Below are 23,652 nucleotides of genomic sequence, written 5' to 3'. Positions count from 1 at the left end.
GCAGGTGATTTTTGAGTTTTCTCAGCTTGTTGAAAATTGAACTTGTTATACAACAAGTTGAGAAAACTCAAAAAATCTCCTCCAGATTGTTGCCTTAAACTTAAGTTTTCTCAACTTAATTTTTTTACAGTGCAGCTCTTGCGTTCCTGTCCCTGCTATTTACATAGGGCTGAATGCTGTAAGCTCTTACAATCACAATGATCAAACTACATCCATTATATTACAATCTACAGCAAGCCCAAACCTCAAGTGCTCTTAGTTTTTGGTCATAAGTTGTCCAAAACACAGGCCTCCCACATTACCCAAAATTTGCCTGAACGTAGAATTATACAATGCAAATTTTGTAAATCAATGCATGTGCTCAGAATTAGTGACATAATGAGCATTTTCCACTTAGATGACTTCATTTAACAGTGTGTTAATGCAAATATACAGTATATAGCACCTAAGTGAAAAAAGGAAATACAAGATAAAACAGATTCCCTAATCCTCTTAGTGTTTTAAGATTCTTATGCGTGTAACGCAGTCAGATCACTGCTCTGACACAAACAAGTCCAACACATCAGCTCAATTATTAAAACAATTATTATTACACCATAAGGAATAGGTTTACATCACCTCCACAGATTTGTTGGCCAGCATTGATTGGACATTAAGATTGTGCTTCAAACCGATTGCTCATTTAGTGTGGCCTGTTTCATCTTAGCAAAATTGGAAAAGAAGGAAAAGAAGAGCTTTAAAAATAAAATGAGCTTTAGAATGATACAGACTCAAGCAACAGCAGGGGACGTGCTCCAGAAACACCAGCGTCGCCGCGAGTGATGTTTATTCAAAACCACATCCTCTTTCTCCCTCTCCTTCTTCACCCGCTGATAGTGATCTTCCTCCTTCAGATACCAGACCGGAGGCCAGCGGTGCTTCTCAAAATATTCCTGGTTTTCTGCTCACATTACAACACAAACCCAGAAAGATGTCAAGGGTGAATGATATACAATGAAGCTTATGAAGCAGAAATGTGTCCTCTTAAAGGAAATTCTTCAAATACTTAAAGTGGACCTATTATGCCCTTTTTCAAAGTCTCAATTTCGTTTTTGGGGTCTACTAGAATATGTTTCCATGCTTAATTGCTCAAAAAACACTATTTTTCACATATTTTACATTGTTGCAGCACCTCTCTTCCCAGACTGTCTGTAATGCTCTATTTAGTTTCCGGTCTCTATGAAGCCCCTCCTCCCGAAAAGCGCAGTGTGCTCTGATTGGTTGACTGGGAAATATCACGCCCCTTACCATAACCACAAGTTTCAACAAATTACTAACGTAACTCAACCAGGCCTCTGTTTTTTTTCCGCTTATGCCTTGTACGGGAATTTTTTAATGAGGAAAATTGTGACATTTACGTTCCCAGAAGAAAACTCAAGACTACAATCGAAGCGTTTCAAGGAGTTCATAACATAAACAGTGCTTGACATAGAGTATAACTCCCTTTGGAGTGGACTTTGTGCTTTGCAGACCTTTACACACTAAAGAAAGGTGAAAATGTAAAAAAGCATAAAAGGACCTATTTAATTTGTATGCTGTCTGTAAACCACAAAAGGTAGAAGAACCACTTTACAGCAAAGACTATAGAATAACACAAGACGCGTCACTCGTATTGTTTTGAATGGGAGAAAGTGTAACGCGCAATATGGCGGAATAAGTCCCGCCTTCTAAATAAGAGCCAATCGATGACAGGTAAAGTCATCGCGTCACTTCAGCAGCCGTTAGAATCACCGGTTTCTATAGAAACAGTCAGACGCGCGCCTCCGAAGAGATTTAGGTCTACGCATGCGCATTAGCTTGATCCAGCCTGAAAAATACAGTTTTTTGTCATGATTGGAGCGTTTAGAATCTAAATTTATGAGCCGGTTGTTGTTAGATTTCATTGGTGATTTCAAATATGAAATTTAATCGTAAGGTTGGCGAACAGTTTTGGAGAATTTGATGTTTCCCCATCCAAAGAGATTGCATGATGCCCAGGATGCCCAAGAAGCGTTTCAAATATGGCCGGTGAGTGAAATGAGTTGTCTTAAAGGGACTTTGTTTACAATCACTATGAACTGTAGTGAAAAAAAGAGCAGGGAAGCATTTTCCAAAAAAAAAAAAAAAGTTCCATAGTCAGAAAAAATAAGAGCATATGGATTTGGAACATTATTTTCATTTTTGGGTGAACTATCACTTTAAGAGGACTCATCATAGAGACTTCTATGTAATGAAGCAAAGTTAAATGTTACTACAGGTGCTTTAAATCATGCAGTTCTAATGATGATGTTTGCATCTGACTCATAATTGTTCAGGAAATGCTTTTACCCAGCGATTTCGACTTGATCTCTTTGCGGTAATTGGCACATATCCTGTTGTAATGGGTGCAGATGTAGTGTAAACACCAGGCAGCGAGTTGAATAGCATTATGGAACTGTCATCAAAACAAGAGAATAAAAAACAAGACGTTAACATTGTTTATATGATAAACAGTCACATTGGTATTTAGTCTAAATATTGCAATATGATCACTGTAAACAAAGGATGCCATCTTGTATTCTGAAATGATATTTTGTATTTTACCATGAATTCTTGCAGCTACTGTCAACACTTTGAAAGTTATTGTACAATTTACTGTATGCTAAAAGGAAAATTAAATGGCATGGTTGCTCCAAACCAGGGTAATTATAACTGCAATACGTGTATTGTAGCTTTGGATAAAAGCATTAGATAAATTACATACAGTACAGTACAGAATACCAGATATTTACAGATATATTTACTGCTGTATTCTCACCTGTAAAATCACAGCATTGTTTTTGAATGCTGTTAAACTACATTAAAAATATTAAAGGGATAGTTCACCCAAAATTTTCATTCTGTCATCATTTACTCCCCCTCAAGTTGTTCCAAACCTGTATGAATTTCTTTGTTCTGCTGAACACAAAGGAATATATTTGGAAGAATGTCAGCAACCAAGCAACACCCCCCCAACCCCACCCCCCATTTTGACTACAACAGTATTTATTTTTCCTACTATGGTAATCAATGGGGGGGGGGGCGAGATCTGTTGGGTTACTGACATTCTTCCAAATATTTTTCCTTTGTGTTCAGCAGAACAAAGAAATTCATACAGGTTTGGAACAACTTGAGGGGGAGTAAATGATGACAGAATTTTCATTTTTGGGTGAACTATCCCTTTAAACCTATTTTCTACTAATGTTGTCAGTCATTCAGTCAATTTTTTTATGTGAAAATATTTATATTTATTCATTTATATTTAATAGAGCAGGGGAAAATAACAACAATTACAAGAAAATACTATCTCAAATTTTCTACTTCAAATTTTTGCCATTTCTGTTTAATTATTTGTGAATTGACTAATAATTTCTGAGAGAAAATTGTTTCAAAGTAAATCCAACACCATCAGTGTACTCATTTTAACTTTTAGATATTTTTTAAAAATAGATTAATATTTGACATACTAACCTTAATAGTATGTGCGTAAAATATATTTGCTTTATACTGATTCTAATTTAATTTGGGGATTTCATGTGTAGATATATTTACAATTACAAGTTTTAATTTTAGCAGTCGATTAATTGTGACTCACCACAACTAATCTATGTGATTAATTATGCATTTTTTTATGATTCTAATATTTACATTTAGCTGACACTTTTATCTATTATTAATTATCCATTTTATTAATGAAGGACAGATTTACCTGAGCAAGCTCCAGATAAGTGAGTATCTCGCCGTCAATATCCAGTCCATCTTTAGATGCTTTTAATAACTCGCTCACGGCGTATTGCTCTGAGGAGAGAAAATATCTGTTAAACGGAAGGTACATGTATATGAGCTTTTCCCCAAAATTTAGTTTAAGCAAAGATGCATTATTTACATGGAATAATATTTCTACTCTTGCAGACTGTAAATAATCTGACACACATAAAAAGAAAATGTGTTTTCTCCGGGGCGGTGCAGGCTACGCAAACCATGAGGTAAAAAGCTGCATCTGGAGTCACAGATAAATTTCAGCCTGTCACCACCACGTCATTAGATGACGTCTGCCGGACAGATTGTAGTGTGTGCCGCACAAAGCTCTGCGGAGACGTTCTCTTTTATTTGGCACCTTGACATCGCTCGTTGCTAAGCAACACAGAAAGAAAGGGCTAAAAGGCCTGTTTGCTTTGGATCTGAGGTGGTCAAACGGCTCTGTCCTGTGCTTGAGGAACGCATGTGGTGCTTTGTGTGTCATTTGGAGCATGTGGCAGGGCGTAGGCAGAAAGCTCACCTGTCAGGGCGATGAGCCGTGGAAGGCACAGTCTGTTGGCCAGGGCGATTAGCTCCATTGGGTCCAGGTCTGCCATGGGCGACAGCTGATTGGTGTAGAGATACTCGAGCACTGCCTGCATACATACCCTGCTGGTGTTGGGGAATGAGACCTGGCAGCACATATTAACGTATGTCATTATTTTTGAAACAGTCAATTTTTTCAGTTCCATTTGGTGCCACTAAGTCAGCGTGAAATAGCGTTTACATCCCATTTACTTCTGAAATGTGACATGATTCTTGAGTGAAATAGGAAATCGGTGGAAAAAAATGTAGAATGACACTTGGCTTTATCCAACGAGAACTGATTAAATTGTGTGCGCATCTTTAATAACAGGTGTTCGGAGAGGTTGAAAAATAAAAGGACATCTACCAAAGAGGAAAGTCAGTTAAAAGGCAGAGCAAGTTATTAGTTGTACAAAAAAAACCTGCAGTTGTTACCGCAAAGATTTATTTCTGTTCAATCTAACCTAATTTGTGAGGATGATTTATTCCGACTACATAACATTTTGACCTCAATAAAACCAGTTCATTTAGATAATTTAGTTGTTACCAGATTAAGCACATTGTTTAGGTTCCTTTGTAAATATAATAATAATTATTATTATTATCAGAATCAGAATTTACTTAATTTATATTATTTTATATCAGAACAGCCATTTAATTTGTGATTAAAATATCTTACAATGAAATAAATGTGTGTATATATATCATCAAAAAAAAATTATATATATATATATATATATATATATATATATATATATATATATATATATATATATATATATATATTTTTTTTTTTTTTTTTTATGATTTTATAACATCATATATCAACATAGTGCAAAATGGTATTAAAATTATGTGTAGAAGTCGTTGCTTTGTTATAAGAAAAAATGTCTGGAAAAATGAATTTCATTGATGTCATTCTGTGTAACCAATATAAAGGGACCATTTTGGATCAAGTCATGCGTTCAATATCATCTGACAGGATGTTACATCATTCAGACACCTGCAAAGGACCACATGGTTGTAAAGCAAAATAACTAACTCTCTTAACTATTTGAAAAATGTTTTCACTTGCTCATACACGTCCCGAAACATGAGGTCATTCGGTACAACTGCTATAAAACATTGAAAATGTTGTAATATTTTAAAAACTTGTACTAAATATTAAATGTTTGATTGTCCTTTTGCCAGCTAGCAAGCTAACTAGCTAACTAGCTAGCTTGCTAGATATCAGCCTGTTAGCATTGTTTGAAAATATTGTCATCTGGTATAACCAAAAGTTTCATTCAGTAAAACTGAAATTTTAGTTTTTTTTTTTTATTTGGTGACAAATTTTGTCCATCTTGTAAAAAAAATGACAAAAGCAGTGTTAATTGATTATAAAAAACACATAGTTTCATTGTTAACACTTAATAAAACTATAAAATTAATTATATCTCCATAATTTTTTTCACACTTTTACAAAACGTTTTCGTCAATGACCTATATATAAATATAAATATATATATATACATATATAGTGGCGTGCAGTGGTGCTCTGAAATGAGGAGGCACTTTTTTTTTTTTATGAATCATTGTAAATTCATGTGCATTACTCTTAAAGTTGACAAATCTTCCTTGTTAAATGAACATTACTTTACAGTACATAAAAGAAAGAAAGAAAGAAAAGAAACCAAATACAACTCTATTTTGTAATTTTACATTAACAATGTAATGTTCTATTTATCAAAACCAAGTCAATCTCATCAAGCATCAAGTGTTTTAAGCATTTCTACATTCATTCCAAAATAATAACTAAAGGCAATAATAATTTAAACAATATATTTTATTTGTTTATTGCGGTTTTTCTTTTTAATTGTCAACCTAGAATATTTTGGATCATCAGTCATGCTCCATTAACACCGAATTGCATTTTTAATTTCACCAAGCTGATTGCACTAAAAAACCCCGCAGTCATCATGCTTTCAGTCCATTTCAAGTTTGATTTTGACGTAACATAAAGTAGTGATATATCTAACTGGGTGATCTGTTTACTTACTTTTCAATTAGTCTTAAGATTGACGCCATCATTTGTTCAGTCAAACCTACGCGCGGAACGCGCAAGTCAACGAGAGGCGGGATTTATCGCACAAACCAATCATATCCAATCATAACCAGTTACATCCAATCATAGCGCGATGGAGACATTGCCTCCTCTCACGTGACTTTCCCCCATTCATTCTCAATTACCCCCCACAAAACCCACCGCACGCCGGGGTTCTGATGATTTTCTATATATTCCTATGAGAGGAAAGGGAGGCATGACTCCTCTGTGTAACTTTACCTGCGGGTGTCGCTGTTGGGCAGTGTTCCTTAAGAAATACGCGTGACTTGCGCTCTTTTTAATGTCATAATTTGTAATATTTGTGTTGTTTTATATGTAATATGGATTATTTTCTCATCCTATTTTTTTGAGGAGGCACTGCCTCCCTTGCCTACTCGGAGGTAACGCCCCTGATATATATATATATATATATATATATATATATATATATATATATATATATATATATATATTGTACTCAATACTGTATAATTATTATTATTACTATAATTATTATATATATATTATTTTATATTTATTTATTTTTATATATAATGCAATTTTATAAAATTACAAATACAATTAATACATTTTATACGTAATTATTATTAGTTGTATTCTTGTTATTATTATTATTATATATTTTTGTAATATAGTGTCCTGCTGAGTTTATTTTTCCGTAGTTTTTCAGTTTTTTTTTTTTTAGTTTTTACTTTCACAGGATTTATGGGTGATTACAAAATTTTTTTTTTTATTATTTTTTTTTAATTATTATTATTATTATTATTATTATTTGAAATTATAACATTATAGATTTGAATTCGACCACTGAAAAAATATGTTCAAGAGCACCAACAATTAAAAGATGAAAAGTATTTATTTCAGAACAGAAACAAAGTGTGTTTTACAGTCTCTGGTCAGCTGAATGGAAACGGGACTTTTCTGTCTTTAATCTCTATGAAACTGATGGCCAGCTCACCAGCAGCCCAGCATTACTAAGCACATTTGGGCAGAACACGCAGATAGACGCTGCTACGTAACCCATTACATAATACTCTTCAAGGGCAAGCACAGTAGATTGCTGTGTTTCGTTGGGGTAGTCTAACCACTCCAAAAGAGAGTGCAAGAAAAAGAGGCATGCTCTGTCAGATTTGAGCGAGCACTGTAGACTGAAGTCTGAAAGTCTGAAAGTAGGACGCTGCCTAAAATATAGCTGTCCCAATTGTTACACTGGCATGAAATGTCAGAGCACTAAGGCAAATAAAAAGGACTGGCCATAATGCATTTAGTCCCTTGTGCAAAAATTATCCATAGAAGAAAACAGATCACGGTCTCTGAATGACGTCTGCTTTTCCTCCTCAGGGAGGAAATTCGGTTTTATTCCACCTCGGCTTTATTCCACCCATTAAGGAGGAAATTAATGAACAGTGCCACAGATGAAAGCATCTATTTGAACAGTGGAAACAGGATTAAGTGTGCATGTGGCAGCCATGGAACTAGCAAAATACATAATGTTTGCTTCAAACAGCAGAAAGTACCTGTATCGATGGTGCATCTCAGCTCATTAATTATGAATTGTGCATGTCGATGGCTAGGAAATTAGAATTAATTATTAATTATGATGCTAACTGTACTATAAGGTTATTATCATTAATAAAATACTGTGGTCAGCGTAAATGAGTACACCCCCTTTAAAAAGTAACCTTTTAAACAATCTCTCAATGAACACAAAAACAATTTCCAAAATGTTGACAAGACTAAGTTTAATATAACATCTGTTTAACTTATAACATGAAAGTAAGGTTAATAATATAACTTAGGTTACACATTTCTCAGTTTTACTCAAGTTAGGGTGATGAAAAATGAGTACACCCCACAACAAAAAGTACTACATCTAGTACGTTGTATGGCCTCCATGATCTTTAATGACAGCACCAAATGGCATCAGGAGCCACTGAATCACTTTCACCCTGGATTTCTTCAGAAATCCAACAGTGGCCTTAGATGTGTGTTTAGGATCATTGTCATGTTGGAAAAGTGCACGACGATCAAGGGCACGGAGTGATGGTAGCATCTTCTCTTTCAGTATAGAGCAGTACATCTGTGAATTCATGATGCCATCAATGAAATGCAGCTCCCCGACACCAGCAGCACTCGTGCAGCTCCACATAAGGACACTGACACCACCACGTTTCACTGTAGGCACGATGTTTTTTTCTTTGTTTTACTCACCTTTGCGACGCCATACAGTTTTGAAGCCATCAGTTCCAAAAACATTTATCTTGGTCTCATCACTCCAGAGTATAGAGCCCAGTAGTCTTCATCTTTGTCAGCATGGGCCCTGGCAAACTCTAGATGGGCTTTTTTGTGCCTGGGCTTTAGGAAAGACTTCTTTATGGGACGGCACCCATGCATGCCATTCCTCTACAGTGTACGCCGTATTGTGTCACGGGAAATGGTCACCCCAGTTTGGCTTTCTACTTCTTTAGATAACTGCAGTGAACTTGCATGCCGATTTTCTTCAACCCTTCTCTTCAGAAGACGCTCCTGTCGAGGTGTTAACTTCCGTGGACGACCTGGACGTCTCGGTGAGATGGTTGCAGTTCCATCTTTTTTAAATGTTTGTATTTTTGCTACAGTATTCTGACTGATAAGTAAAGCTTTGCTGATCTTCTTGTAGCTTCACCTTTCTGGTGTAAAGAAATTATTTTCTTTCTCAGGTCACATTTCTCTTCCATGTGGTGCCATTGCTGACAGCATGAAATGGGAAGGGGTTTTAAGACCCTTTTATAGTCAGCTGTCTGCTGGACACCTGTGCAATGAATAATTAGACTCACCTCTGGTTGAATTCTTGTTAAATTAGACATTTGTAGTCTAAAATTTAGCTTTGCTCCAGAGACTTTCAATGGGGTGTACTCGTTTTTGCATCACCCTAATTTGATTAAAACTGAAAATGTTGTTCTCTAAGTTGTATTATTAACCTTACTTTCATGTTATAAGTTAAACAGGTGTTATATAAAACTTGTCTTGTCAACATTATGGAAATTGTTTTTGTATTCATTGAGAGATTGTTTAAAATGTTAATATTCAAAGGGGGTGTACTCATTTACGCTGAGCACTGTACAAAGACAAACACTATACGTAAAATCAAAAGTAACACTATAAATGTACACTAAAATATAGATAGACAAGAACTCTAAAAAATGAATATAGAGAAAATGAGTTGTGGATAAAAGGAAAACACTTGTTTTTCAAATAATTTCCAAACAAAACAAAAATGAATGAACAATTACTACAGATAAACTTAAATTGAAAATCAACGCAAAACAGAATACAAATGAATGACATTTTTCAAAATGTAATAAAACCGCTATATTATAAATAAAATGTCTTGCAAGATAAACATCATGCACTTCAAATGTCATGAGAGCTGACAGATCATTCATCATTGCAAAAATAGATTTTCAAAACGTCACTTAGAGACACCAGGACCAGACAATTTCAGTTATTCAAGAATTTAATGCAATTTGTTGGCAAGCCAGTGTCTGTAAAATGTGTCAGTGCGCATCTATTTGAGTATATAAGCGCATGTAAAGCGCATGTCTGGGCGGTGTGACCTTGTACCATCTGTTTAAGAACTGGCTTTATGAACTTGACTCATTAATGCTTAAGGACGAAATAAAGATATTCTGTAAACTTGTCAGTGTCCTAACAGGAGCTCATTAAACATTGTTTTCACACTCACCTCATCATTTGCACTCTCCATGAAAGAGCCCCCAAATAAGGCAGCCATCCAGTCACAACTTGAGATCAGCAGTGGTTTGTGGGCGTTAATGGTGCCATCATCCAACCTGAACACCACATCTGCAAAGACAGTCCAAAACACCATGAGTAACTGCTATTTACAAAGTAATCTTTTATAGCATATTTGCTATACCATTAAAACTAATGCTTTATCACATCAGCTAGCAGTGTTGGGAATTAAATAACTGAAAGTTGTGACACTATTAACTGTTTTTAGTATGACAGTAGTTCAGCTATAAAACATGCTGCTTTTAATGAAATACTTATCCAATAAGTAGCTGTATAGCATGACAAATGCTACATCGCTCATAGCTTTAACGTAGTTAGCTGTTTTTTTGTTGTTTGCTTATACTGTAACTATAAAGCTGTGACTTGACTGTACATTTACCCTTATGTGTTACCCAAAGCGACAAGGTATAATTTGCAGTTCATGCATTCCCTGGGAAATTAAACCCATGACCTTGAAGTTGCTAGCACTGTTTGAGCTACATACCTGTAGTTGAAATACTTTAAATTATGAAAAGCTTGTGGCTTGGTGTGCTACAAAGTAATTTCCTCAACTCTTAATTTCAGGAGGCTAGCAGATGTTGCAGCAGATGTTAAAATCATTTTCAAGTGAGACGTTTCTTTCTCAGTCAATGTAAGGGCCCTGTTTACACCTGGTATCAAGATGCGTTTTGGTGGATCGGATCACAAGTGCATGACACTAAATACAGGTGGAAACGGGGTCTAAAACGTTTTGAGCTTGTCCATTTTCGACCACTTCCAGAGGTAGTCAAAAACACATTCAACCGGATTGCTTCCATAGCGTAAACACTCATATGGTCGAATGCGTTCGAACAGCCACAAGAGACCTCCTACTCTTCTCCTACTGACCTAATGCGTAAACATTATAGGAACCGCGGGATTTAAACTTTGCTGGTTGGAGACCCAAATTTGGTTTGAAGCACAATGTTTTTGCTGCTCTCCGTATGTTTTCCATCGTATCTGGGTGCATTCATATGTAAATTGCGTGAGGTTATTTTGTCCATTAGATCAAAAGATCTGAAAAAAAAAACACCCATGCATTTACCTGCCCATAGACCTTCCCCTTGAAGAAACAGAAGTGGTTGAAAGTGGACAAAAGAGACGGATTAAACTACCAGGTGTAAGTGGGAATGTGTCTCATTCCTCTACTTGAGATCTGATCAATCAAAACACATCTTAATACCAGGTGTAAACAGGGCCTAAGATAAATTAAACATATATGGATTCCTTAATACCTGTGAAATTATTCTTGGCGAGACACTCTTTGATTCGGTTTGCCTTTCTCACATGGAATGCTTTTGTGATCTCTTGATTCATGAAGCCCTCATTGTTCATGATGTTCTCCACCATCATCCTAAGATCAAACACTTCTAGGATTTCTGCAATCTGGGCGATCTTCATCAGGTCCTTCTCTTTCTCATCCAGCTCACCAGTGTAGAGGAAGCGTAGCACAGCACTGAATGGTCCATGGTGGATGGAATGATCCATCTTCACAACAGTCATAAGAGCCGGCATACCCGTGACAGGGTTGAGCACGTTCTCCTTGTGGATGCTGTAGAAAGCCTTGCTCCAAGAGGCCAGAGACAGCCTGGTGCGCCGGTGCATCCCACTGAAACTCATCATCTTGAGGGTACCATCACTCTTGGATGCTCGGAGCGAGCAAGGCGAAAGGCTGGGGAGAACGGTGACGTCCTCTTCTGTGTCCAGGCTTAGTGTGCGCATCAGTTGATCCCGCCTGTGATGCTCTGTTACCACCAAGCACTGGGACTCGTCTGAGAAGTCCATTTGAAATAGGTCAAAGAATTTGGAGGATGAGGTAGACAGGTAGATCCTGTGGGCAAACAAGTGGACGTTTTCCTGAATGATGAACATAACATCAGCGCACAGGGGGCTCTCAAGAAGCTGCCTCAGACCATCCCGGGTTTTGGCTGGGCACTCTGGGATCTTAATAAGTGGTGGAGGAGCTTTGGGTGGCAAAAATGGTGCCTGCAGCAGTGGCCTCTGGACCTTCCTCAGGTGGGACTTCCAAAATTGTAGGTGGCGTCTGGAGATGAGGGCTGCTCGGATGGCATTGTCAAAGATATCCTTGATACCGAACTGGTCGAAAACACTTGTCTCATAGTATGGGATGCCAAGCTCTTTGGCTACCTCCCTTCCACTCTCCGGAGGCAAAATATCTCCAGGTTTAATGGGCCTGTGAAAGACAAATAAATACAGTCAGTTCTTGTGTTGATATGACATCGCACTTCATTAAAATGTATGCAACTTCCTGGAGGGAATTTTTTATAGGAATTGCAAAGGAATAGGGACATGGGTTTTAGTTACCAGTACCTTGATAATGGTCGCCTAGCTCGATTGACTGCCTCCAGATCGGCATAGCGCAAGTCCAGCTGACAACCGACCAAGATGACGGGTGTGCGTGGACAGAAGTGCTTGATCTCGAGGTACCACATGGATTTAACATGATGAAGGGAGTTGGGATTGGCGATGGAAAAGCAGAGAACCACGACGTCAGACCTTCGAAAGTGAAAGGTAAGAAGGAAATCAGGTAATTGTCAGAAGAAAACTTGTCTGTGTAACAACACAGGGCAAGACACCACGTAACACACATGCTAACAGGATTTTAAGCCAAGAGTGTCGTATGTGACAGGTGCCAAGCAGTATCCATAGCAACACTACAGTCCTTCAGTGTTCGGTGGACATGCAAAACCTGCAATCTTAATGCCAGCCTGACACTGACTCGTTGACAGCACGCAAAAAGATTGCCTTTAGTTTAGACTGTTGCTTAAGACCACAAACTCCTTTGGCAATGCTTTTTAGGCTGTATCTGTGAGGACTTGAACAAACATGGTCAACAAAACAGACAAAACAAAAGCACAAAGAGGATGACATGCAGACATTCTGGCGCACTGCTGGCATACCTTCCTGTAGCAAGATTAGTACAAAGTCTATCCTGGGGAGGGGGCAACACCCGTCACCACAAAAGTAGGTGAATAATGTACGATCACCCATTTGCCATTGTCCACAAAAGGAATCGTGCATTTCTTGCTGACTGGGCAAGCAAAGGTCTCAGCTACCACACCACACACTTGGCAATGCAGAGAATTATGGAGATGCTAGCAGGCTTGAGGACTTACAGCGTCTCTCTTATGTTTCACAGGCTTGCATAAAGATCATAGGAGCCCTACAAACAAAAAGAGGCACAGAACAATGCTACATAATAATTTGACTTTGTAGTCAATGACAGTTCAGGGAAATCTGTCTGAAGGAGAGCAACATTACTGCCACAATCTTTAATGACTATGTAAGTCCAAAGCTACAGTAAACCAGAGTCTGATATCAAGCAGCTTTTAAGACGTGAGTTTGAAGATACCTGAACACTTTGATATGGCACAGCATGGTCCCAATAATTGCTAAAGACTTTTGCTGACATCTCGTGTCAAAATGGGGCTCTTGGCAGATCACCCTACTGCTCTAGAGACAAGCCTTATTGATGTTAAGCCAGGATCAATGCACTTCTGGTAAAACATGTAGCACTTATTTGGACTACAGAATGTCTTGAAGGGCCAGCATGGATTCAATTTGCCCTTTCAGTAACTCAACGATAACTCCCTCAACCTGAATAAATGAGAGTAAATCAGCATGTGAGCAGCAATTATCCTTATCAACCTTACATTAATCCAGGGGGTAAAATTAATTAGCAATAAAACACAACACACTAGCAGAAAGTGTCATTTGTAAAATTGTTAAATCCATGCAAAACGGTCTTTGTTTGTGGTAAAAGTTGTATTTTCCCACTGTCAACAATGTCAGCTAATCACGCAGATTTATGACTTCTCTTTCGCTGAGTTGTTTCTTCTCGTTTATCACTAAACAAACCAGTCATTCAGCAAGAGATATGTAAGTATATACTGTGTGACAGTGGAAATGTTTTAACTCGTAGATATATTGCAATTGTGTTTCTTCCAAGATGAGGAAGAATTTGATATTCAGGAGCGTTTGTTAAGCCACTTCAAGTGGAGTTGTTGTATATTGTACATTGCAGTTGTTGTATAATTTCTTTGAATATTTGACTGCAAAATATGTCTCATCCAGTCAGATTTTAGTATCAGAACTATCCGTTCTATAATATATATATATATATATTTTTAAACATAAAATGATAGTTCACTCATTTACTCACTCTCATATTGTTCCAAACCTGTATGACTGACTTTCTTCTGTGGAACGTAAACGAAGATATTTTGAGAAATGTCTCAGTGTTTTGTTTGTTTGGGTGTCCAATCCTGCCCCTGGAGGGCCACTGTCCTGCAGAGTTTAGCTCCAATCCAAATAAACATACCTGAACCAGCAGCTAATCAAGGTCTTACTATAGGCTAGAAACTTCTAGGTAGGTGTGTTGAAGCAAGTTGGAGCTAAACTCTGCAGGACAGTGGCCCTCCAGGACCGAGTTTGGACAACCCTTGTCTATACACTCTAAAAACAATGGTGCTATATAGCAGTGGTTCTCAAACCTGTCCTGGGGACCCCCCACCACTGGTTTGAGAACCACTGCTATATAGTACTAAAAGTGGTTCTTTGGTTCGTAATCATAGGGGAACCACTTTAAGTGCTGTATAGCACCAAATCTTGGTGCTTCAGCGGTTCTTCACCAGTTCTTTGGGATGAATGAGGTGCTATATAGCACCGCTTCTGTATACAGAACATGTTAAGCCCTTGTATGGTTCTTCAGGTTCTTTGTACGGCAGTGGTGCTATATAGCACCTTAACCACCCCAAAGAACCACTGAAGAACCCTAAAGGTTCTTTGTGAGCCAAAGAACCACTGTTGGTGCTATTTAGCACCATTTATTTATTTATTTTTGAAGAAATAAAATGCAATATGGCACCTCTTATGGGTTCTACATAGCACCATTTGACAAAGGTGCTGTAGAGCACCTTTAAAGATTTGGTGCTAGCACCAAAAGTGGTTCCATGATTACGAGCCAAGAAACACTTTTAGTGCTATATAGCACTTTTTTTTTTGAGTGTTGCACTGTTTGGTTACCAACTAGGGCTAGGAATTTAATGTTTTAATTAGATTAATTTAATATGATGCAGGGCAACAACTCACTGTGTGACATAGCCTATAGGATGCAATTAGAATGTCCATAAAATTCAACATATGAAAGGCGAACAATTTGAACCATTTAAAGCTTATGACAACACTAAGATCAGAACGTTCACTGCTAAATTCAAATGTGCTTTCACACTTTGACTGTGGTGGTAGCACCCATCACGCATTATAGATCAACTGACAAGACTTAAACGACAAAACGCATTCAAATATTTGACAATAGGCACCGATTTAAGTTTCTGCCGGATGGTGCCCACACTCCATAACCGATCACGCACACATAATAATATCTGAGCCAGAGTAGAGCCACGAGGACATTATATTTGAGAGCGTGCGAGTTTTGTGGAGAGATTCGTGCTGCACGTTACATTGATGCACTCTCGCGTTAATGTATTACATTGATACGCACGTGACGTGTCTTTAAAAAATGCTATAGTAACTCCCTCAAGTAAACTAAAACAAATAAAAAGAACATCATATCTGAAAGCTACAGTCATTTTTTATTGGTTAAAACGAATGAAGAATATCTCATGTTTATCCATGGGTGCTCAGCAACTATATAGCCTATAGTTCATGATAGGCTAGTTAACAAGTTTGTGAATATTTTGAATAAAAAAGGAAAAACTAAATAAAAGTGATACATTGGTCATACAACGCTATTGTGCCTGTGTGACGTGTCGCCTCACACATTAATAATAAATGTGCACATATTGTGAATTGAGTAACCTAACTTTCTAGGTAGCCTTCAGTAAATTAACTTCTCTAAGAAAATCTTTCATAAAACATCAGTTGACCATATGTTTAACTAATTTGATGTACGATAAATTTGCGATTAATTAATTGCCACATCATGTAATTAATGAGATTAAAAATTTGAAGCTCTATTACCAACATTCTTCAAAATATCAGATGAAAGAAATGCATACAGGTTTGGAATGGCATGAGGTTTAGTAAATGATAGCAGAATTTTCATTTTTTGTTGAGCCCTTTAAATGTTACATAATGTGAGATTTATCATTAGTCATGAATAAATCATATCTTTTGGTCTGCGTCCATACAGTTCCACAGTGAGATGAAGCAGCATTCATGTTTTGTTTTGTTTTTTTCATTATATAATATTATTGATACTGTGATACAAGCATTTGTTCATGCTGCCCACCCCTACTATTATCCTGTTCTCGCAAAGAAGGACACACATTTCTCACTCTTCTAATTAATTACAGACAGGACATGGGGATTCTGAGAGGTGTAGGACTTTAGAATTAGGTTCCTAAATTATGGGTTACTTCTAAAGACAAGTATACAGCAGTAACACATCGAGTAGTGGACATCTAGAGGTCATTCTTTAAGTCAGAGCCAAGCTTTATGACTCCAGACCTCAGTGCCTTGGTTTTATTTTTAGGATGCAATAAAGCAGGGAAGACTAAAAATATAATTCTATTGAACATACCTGAGAGCAAGTCAGGGAGCAAGGCATGCTCTCCAGGCAGCCGTGTCTGATTGATGTAGTCTAGTGTATCTGGATTGGGATGTGTTTAGCACTAAATCTTTCTTTTGTAGGGTAAATATGCAGACAACCTTTCTTTGGGTTTCTAAAGTCTCTCTTCAGACTGTCAGAGGGAAGAATCAGGTCATACTCATCCAGTTGATCACCATCTGTTAAACAACTCCAAAAGGACATAACTGAACACTCCAGGAATATAATTTCTTCTGAAATGGATTCTTGAACTGCGTCTCATTCCCTTCTCTAGCTGGTATGAATCAGTATATAATGAACATGAATTTGGGTGCTAACAATCCACTAAGCACTGGGACACTGGTGACTAAATTTGACATGACAAGGTCACTCAATAAAATGTAAAATGGTATTTATAAAAAACATCGCTGTATAACAAGGCATGAGCTTCATGTATTATTTCCAAGCACATTAAGTAAATATAGTGATCTGCCCTTTTTTTAATGCATTCTGGGAATTCCTAGGGACCGAACATTTGAGGAAATGACTTTGCTTCAGCAGTGGACTAAGACACACCCTAGATAGTTTAATATTGTTATTTAAGCTGTTACTGCCATCTCTTAAAATAAAGAAAAAAAATCTTGCTGAATAATAAATGAGGTTTGACACGTGACTATAACACTAACCAAAACACTTTCTGTAAAAACTGTCCAGTTAAACAGTAATAAATGTGTTTGTTTTATTAACAGTTCAACAAAAAATGACCCTGAATGAAATAGCAATATGAAAATGAATGCTGCATGCTATGCATTCTAAATTTCTTGTAAATACATCTGTGAACATAACATAATTGATGTTAATTATGTTACCACCACCACAAACTCATACCAAAATGAGAACTTTCTATGTTCTGTTCCGAAAATGCCATAAAAGAAAGCATGAGAAGCAGTGAGCGTGTGATGAAAGCAAAGAAAGACCTCATTAAACAAGTGCTTGACACAAAATGGCCATGAGTTAACATAACAGTGCTCAGCTGTCATGTTCGGCACGCATTCAATTGCAAATAGCTCAGTGTCTGATGTCAGAGCAAATGATGAAAGCATCTGATGGCAAGATGCTTCCTGTCTTTCTGTTCAGTAAAGTGGTGGCACTTGTGAACTGAAGAAGCAATTCAAATTTTTCTCCGGTAATTTGTTGGAGTATTAACCAGAGAGCACTGTGAAATTTTCTCATGCATACCCTCATATTTATGTTATTTTCAACATTATAGTTTAATCTAAGTCACACTGATGGCCATAATGAATAAAATATTATAATGCACCCTAATGCAATGAATTTAATTTAACAAGGAATTAAAAAGATAGTTCACCCAAAAATTAAAACGATGTCATCATTTACACATTCTTTCGTGTTATTTCACACCTACTATATTTCTTCTGAGGAACACAAAAGAAGATGTTCAGCACTATGCTGCTATTTTCTATACAGTTAAAGTGAATGTGGACCAAAAAGAAAGTCTTCTTCAGAAATGCAATAGCTAGGGTTTCAGAGAGTGAAATTTAAGAAGATCAAGTGTTCAAATCTCATTTGGAAATGCACATATTCAAACATGGTAAGTGATTGGTTATGGGACAGACAAAGAATGGTCCGTGTATGTTCGTGTTGCATTCATACATTTGATTTAAAGGGTTAGTTCAACCAAAAATGATAATTCTGTCATCATTTATGTTATGTTCATCTTCGGAATACAAGTGAAGATATTTTTTATGAGATTTCTGTCCCTCCATTGACAGTCTACGCAACTACCACTTTGACGCTTCAAAAAGTTCATAAAGAGATTGTAAAACTAATCCATATGAATTGAGTGGTTTAGTCCAAGTTTTCTGAAGAAACTTAATTTTTTTTTAAGTCAAACTGATTGAATTTAGGCTTTTATTCACATATAAATATTCATCAACACACAACAGATATGGTAAAGTTCATTCTCATGTGTTACGCAGCACGTTTGAGCTTCCGCAACAACCAATGAGCTTTGTTCTTGCGCATCAAGCAAGACCGGTTGAGCTTCCGTTCATGTTTGCCGATAAATGTTTATATGTAAATGTTCATATGGATTCGTTTTACAATCTCTTTATGAACTTTTTGAAGCGTCAAAGTGGTAGTTGCATAGACTGTCAATGGAGGGACAGAAATCTCTCGGACTTCGTGACAAATATCGTCATTTGTGTTCGGAAGATGAACTTACGGGTTTGGAAAGACATGAGTAAATTATGACAGAATTTTCAATTTTGGGCGAACTAACCCTTTAAAATTCGACAACCTATACACGTTCCACAGAAATATTATTATATGTTGTATTGCCTGTCTACACATTGATAATAAATATTCAAGCTGTTTATTCATTTTCTACCCCTGACCCTAAACAAAAATTAAGATGAATTCTTGTTTTTATAATTTTCGCCATTTTCTAACAAAGACCAAGAAGCCTTACATTTGAATAATGTATATTTAAATATTTTAAAATAGATTATTTGAATGTTGATTCTTCTAAGAGACTTTTTAGCTAAGCTTTTCATTTTTGGGTGAACAATTCTTTTAAGCTAACACCACTACACAGAAAGCACGAATCAAACGGAATGTATCCGTACCTCCCGTAGGCGAAGCGTCTGTCTTTGTGATGGTCTCCAAAGGTATCCCATAGCCGGAGGGACACACTTACGTCATCCACAACATCTCTGGAACGTTCTAAGACCTACAAGGAGTCATAGCGTTAATTCCTGCCCCGCTGCCCTGGAGCAAAGAAGACCACAGGCGTGTTTGATCGTTTTCTGTAATCTGTTTCCCTTCTGCCAGCTGAAATTTAAATGAATCCTGATGGAAGCAAATCTAGGGATCATGCGCTCATTATCTCCAGCCATGGGCCTGACGTAATGCAATGATAACGGCAAGGTAAATTTAATTGAGAGAAGATTTACCTCTTGACAGACTCTGTACTGGTCGATGGCCCAGACGGTGGGTACATGGGTAGCCAACAGCTGGTATTGGGTAAGGGTAGTGTTGCAGGCCCGGGCACAAATAAGGCGAGTCTTCCCCACGGCATTGTCTCCCACAACAACACACTTGATGGTCTCTACGTTGGGTCTTTCGTAGTCCATACTTAACTTTAGCACCCTATGACAAGAGGAATTGTTGTACAAGAATTCATAACGGCGCACATACATACCGGTATTTCATTTCAGATCTAATAAAGCAGAAGCTGCAGACAGCGTTGACCTTGCTGTGGGTCAATGAAACCTCAATATAATACAGGACTTTGTTTTCACATTCCTAAAATAGTTGCCCTATATTATATCCACATCTTGTTCCTGCTGAGTGGGACAAAACCCAACCCATATGACTTTCTTGTCAGATGCAGTGTGTATGACTACAAATATAAAGATGTTCATAATTTTAATTTAAAAAATAAATAAATAAAAATTTGAAATATAAAGTGTTTGAAAATATCTGCTAACAATATAATTGTGTGTTTAATGACAGCTCTGGTAATTATTGGCTGCTAACTATTTGGCAGGTGCATCTACCATAATCAATAAATAATAACATTAACAGTATCATCCATGTGGTTTTAATATTTAATATCGAAACCATACAATTATTTCTCATGTCTTAACTCCAAGAGGGCAAAACACGTCTGATTACATAATACAATATTAAATTACTGATGCGGCCTTTAATCACTCCAATTAGTGCTGATACATAATGAAACATCATCTCTAATTTTCACCTTCACACCTTCAATACATCTTCCACTGGATCTTTTTTTAAAGGTGAGGTGTAAAAAGCATTCTCTGAAAAATCATTACTGAGCTTTATTTCTATACCTCAAAAATGTCTGAACAGTAGTGATGATGTCAATCAGAATATATCAGCAATATGTAAACTTGTGCATTAAAACTGGATTAAAGGCACAATATGTAATTTTTCACTGCTAGAGGTCGCTTATTCAAAACAAAGTCGTAGCTTGATGACGCCTTGGTTTTGTGGAATCATGGGAGGTGTTGTCTTCACATCTACAGCCGGTGGAAAAGAATCAGACGGGGCTCAGGCAGAAATCATATGAATGACATTACTGTATGAAGCAGGGTGTGGCTGAAAACGTGGCCGCAGGAGCAATTGCTAATGAGAGACAAGCACGAATGCGACACACAGATATTGATTTCTAGCCCTTGCATTAGCTCTACTAATAGATATTTTTATGGAGATGAGAAATAAAAACCCGCCAGGTACAGCTATGATCAGCTGTTCGGCTGAGCTTTCGATATTGTTACGGAAAGGCCAAAGCTGATTGGTTCACATGACCTGCAGTGTGCTTGCAGCATTCTGAAAAGTTGAGAATTTTTCATCATTGCACCGCATGTGCATCGTTTCTATTATGAGAGCGCTTGCCGCACGCCTACATTCGAAATAATAAACTTGAGTGCGCAAAAAACGCAACGTGAACGGCCCCTTACTGTGTTGAGCTATATAACATGATTATGTATCTAAACAGTTACTCACCTGTCTAATAAAACACATAATATATTAAAGCATCTTTTGTGTTTCCATGGTTTCTACAAAATAAAACCGAAAACCAACACGGGTATGATGTCAGGTGATGCACGGACACAGTCCGGTTAGAATTGCTTATTTCTCTGGATTTAAACATTCTTTGAAACATTTGTGATAATGTAAGTACACAAGTCAACAAAATATATAACACTGTTCTAGTGTTTTTTGGATAATTTAATCCAAAAATCTTACATATTGTGCCTTTAAGGCATGTGAATTCATTCAGCATCATGATGACAAAACTTCAATCCACTCACCGAAATCTCTTTATATAGGTACAGTACGAAGACAGATTAATTGGCTTATTTTTTTTTTTTTGCTGTTGCAATTTAACTTTGATCAAAAAATGAGGTTTTAGGTAGAATCAGTTCAAAAACTGAGCAAAAAAACACAAACTTAAAAAAAAAAATCAATTGCCACCTTAAATGTTTTATTAAAACCAAAGCGGTACCAAGGTTCAAAATGAAATTACAAATGAAGAAAGCCAAGCTGAAACTAAAAAAAATCATAAAATTGAGTAGAAATGGACAAGTGAATGGATAGTAAATATCAAAGATATTTTATGATTTTTATTTAAAGCACTTGCAGAACAACCATACTTTACCCTAACTGCTGAATCAGAGAAACTGCAGTGTGCAAGTCATTTCAGTTAGAATATAAACATATACAACAACATTTATGCACACAGTGAAACGTGGAAGTATGCAGGTGCCCATGCAAGGTGTTATTCCTTATCTCATCTCACCCTTAAAAATGATTACCAAAGTTGATTTCTGTTAGGCTTATTAATTATTAGTATTATTATTATTATTAATGTGAATAAAAGTAGTTCATTTATATGCTACCACACGAAGCACATTTTTCAATTAGGCTATAGATAAAACACTATCACTGCTGAAAATGCAAACAGCAATGTATGAACTTGCAAAGCAATAGTGTGGAGAATGTATGGAGAATCTGCTACTGGCATTACTCCACATTGTCCACAAAATGCAATTTTGGGAAATAATTTCATAACCAACAAAAATGATGTTATAATTTACTTATAGCATATATAAAAACAATACATCGTTGTCACTATCTAAGAAGTTGATCAACTGTAAGGTGCATGATGATTACATGAGGACACCACCCTGCAAACAAAAGCCATCACATGGTGGACACAAGCATACGTACCGTGTCTTTGTGATGTGTGTGTTTATTGTTGTCAGAAGTCAAGAATTCAGTATACAGTGACTGCAGCTTGCTGATGTTATGAAAGAACAATCGTTCGTCGCTAGCTAGGGAAATGCTGCAAAACCATCTCCTAACCGCCACTACGTCCCCGTCTGTGAGCAAAAAAAGTTAATTCCTGTATATTTGCAAGCGTATAGACTAATAAATACGCGGGGATATTGTGTCCTTCCAGGTCGCGAGGCTCTTTGAGAGAATCATCATCTGTCGCGAGTCAGATGCGGCTTCCATTGTGACGTCATAGAGCCGGTGCTATTAATAGCGCGCGCGTACGATTTCATTCAGGAAAACAAGGTGCCTCATATGTGCTGTGAGCCAAACAAGAGCATCAGCCAGCGTCTTGGAAGCTTATTTTCACCGAAACACAAAGCGAAACGTGCTTATTTTAAAGAAGAAACATCTTAGAGGTGTTCAAATGGAATTGCTACTTAGACCTGACATATGACCGCACAAGTGCCAGTCACTGTCAAAGCTGGTAGCCATTAAGTCTAATTCTGTATAACAAGGCATCATGCTGAAAATCTCCTCAGCTTTTGAAATTTACAAGCACAGTCAGATACATCTGCACACACACACACTTATTTACACCATGATTAGATGTTAAATGACTGACAGGTCTGTAGTCTACATCATTTTAATCCAAATAAGTAGATTACCATCGACTCATTTCCGATATTATCTTCTGCATATATAGTAGATGAGCAAAAACCTGAATGGCCGATTAGTTCTGTTTCATAACAGCAGTGTATGTCAAAAAAGCCTGGACTTGCGGATCCAGTAAAAGAACAGACTGTCCCAATTCTAGCAATTCTTTTTACTTGTTCGGAGAAACACAGCTCAAATTATGAATGAAACCAGGGCGGCGGAGCCAGACCCACATCAAGAGATACTTCAGGGCCCGTTTCATGCCTATAAGCCCAGAGGATGTTTTTGAATCATGCATGAAGTGTGTGATGTAGATATATTT

At 37.1% G+C, this 23,652-nt stretch overlaps 1 protein-coding gene across 1 annotated transcript; it reads right to left on the bottom strand.

Annotated features, from left to right (window-relative positions):
• Nucleotides 1-227: 227 nt before the first annotated feature.
• On the bottom strand, nt 228-22,766 carry rhobtb1 (Rho related BTB domain containing 1). Its single transcript, XM_067369360.1, has 10 exons — nt 22,629-22,766; nt 19,820-20,015; nt 19,493-19,596; nt 12,605-12,790; nt 11,509-12,467; nt 10,188-10,306; nt 4,316-4,466; nt 3,746-3,834; nt 2,347-2,452; nt 228-940 (listed from the first exon to the last, which is right to left on the bottom strand). The coding sequence occupies exons 2-10, from the start codon at nt 19,997-19,999 to the stop codon at nt 771-773; spliced, it is 2,064 nt and encodes a 687-aa protein (XP_067225461.1). The 5' UTR covers nt 20,000-20,015; nt 22,629-22,766; the 3' UTR covers nt 228-770.
• Nucleotides 22,767-23,652: the final 886 nt, after the last annotated feature.

The sequence above is a fragment of the Chanodichthys erythropterus genome, chromosome 19 (genome assembly GCF_024489055.1).
Source record: "Chanodichthys erythropterus isolate Z2021 chromosome 19, ASM2448905v1, whole genome shotgun sequence".
Lineage (NCBI taxonomy): Eukaryota > Metazoa > Chordata > Actinopteri > Cypriniformes > Xenocyprididae > Chanodichthys > Chanodichthys erythropterus.
Note: the sequence above shows the minus strand (reverse complement) of the source record. Positions and strands in the feature narration are given on the sequence as shown.

Coding starts and splice junctions, on each gene's coding strand:
- rhobtb1 (XM_067369360.1), bottom strand. CDS start 19,999: ATGGACTACGAAAGACCCAACGTAGAGACCATCAAGTGTGTTGTTGTG. Junction 3,835..4,315: donor ACGGCTCATCGCCCTGACAG/GTGAGCTTTCTG, acceptor TTCTCTCCTCAG/AGCAATACGCCGTGAGCGAG. Junction 2,453..3,745: donor CTTATCTGGAGCTTGCTCAG/GTAAATCTGTCC, acceptor TTTTGATGACAG/TTCCATAATGCTATTCAACT.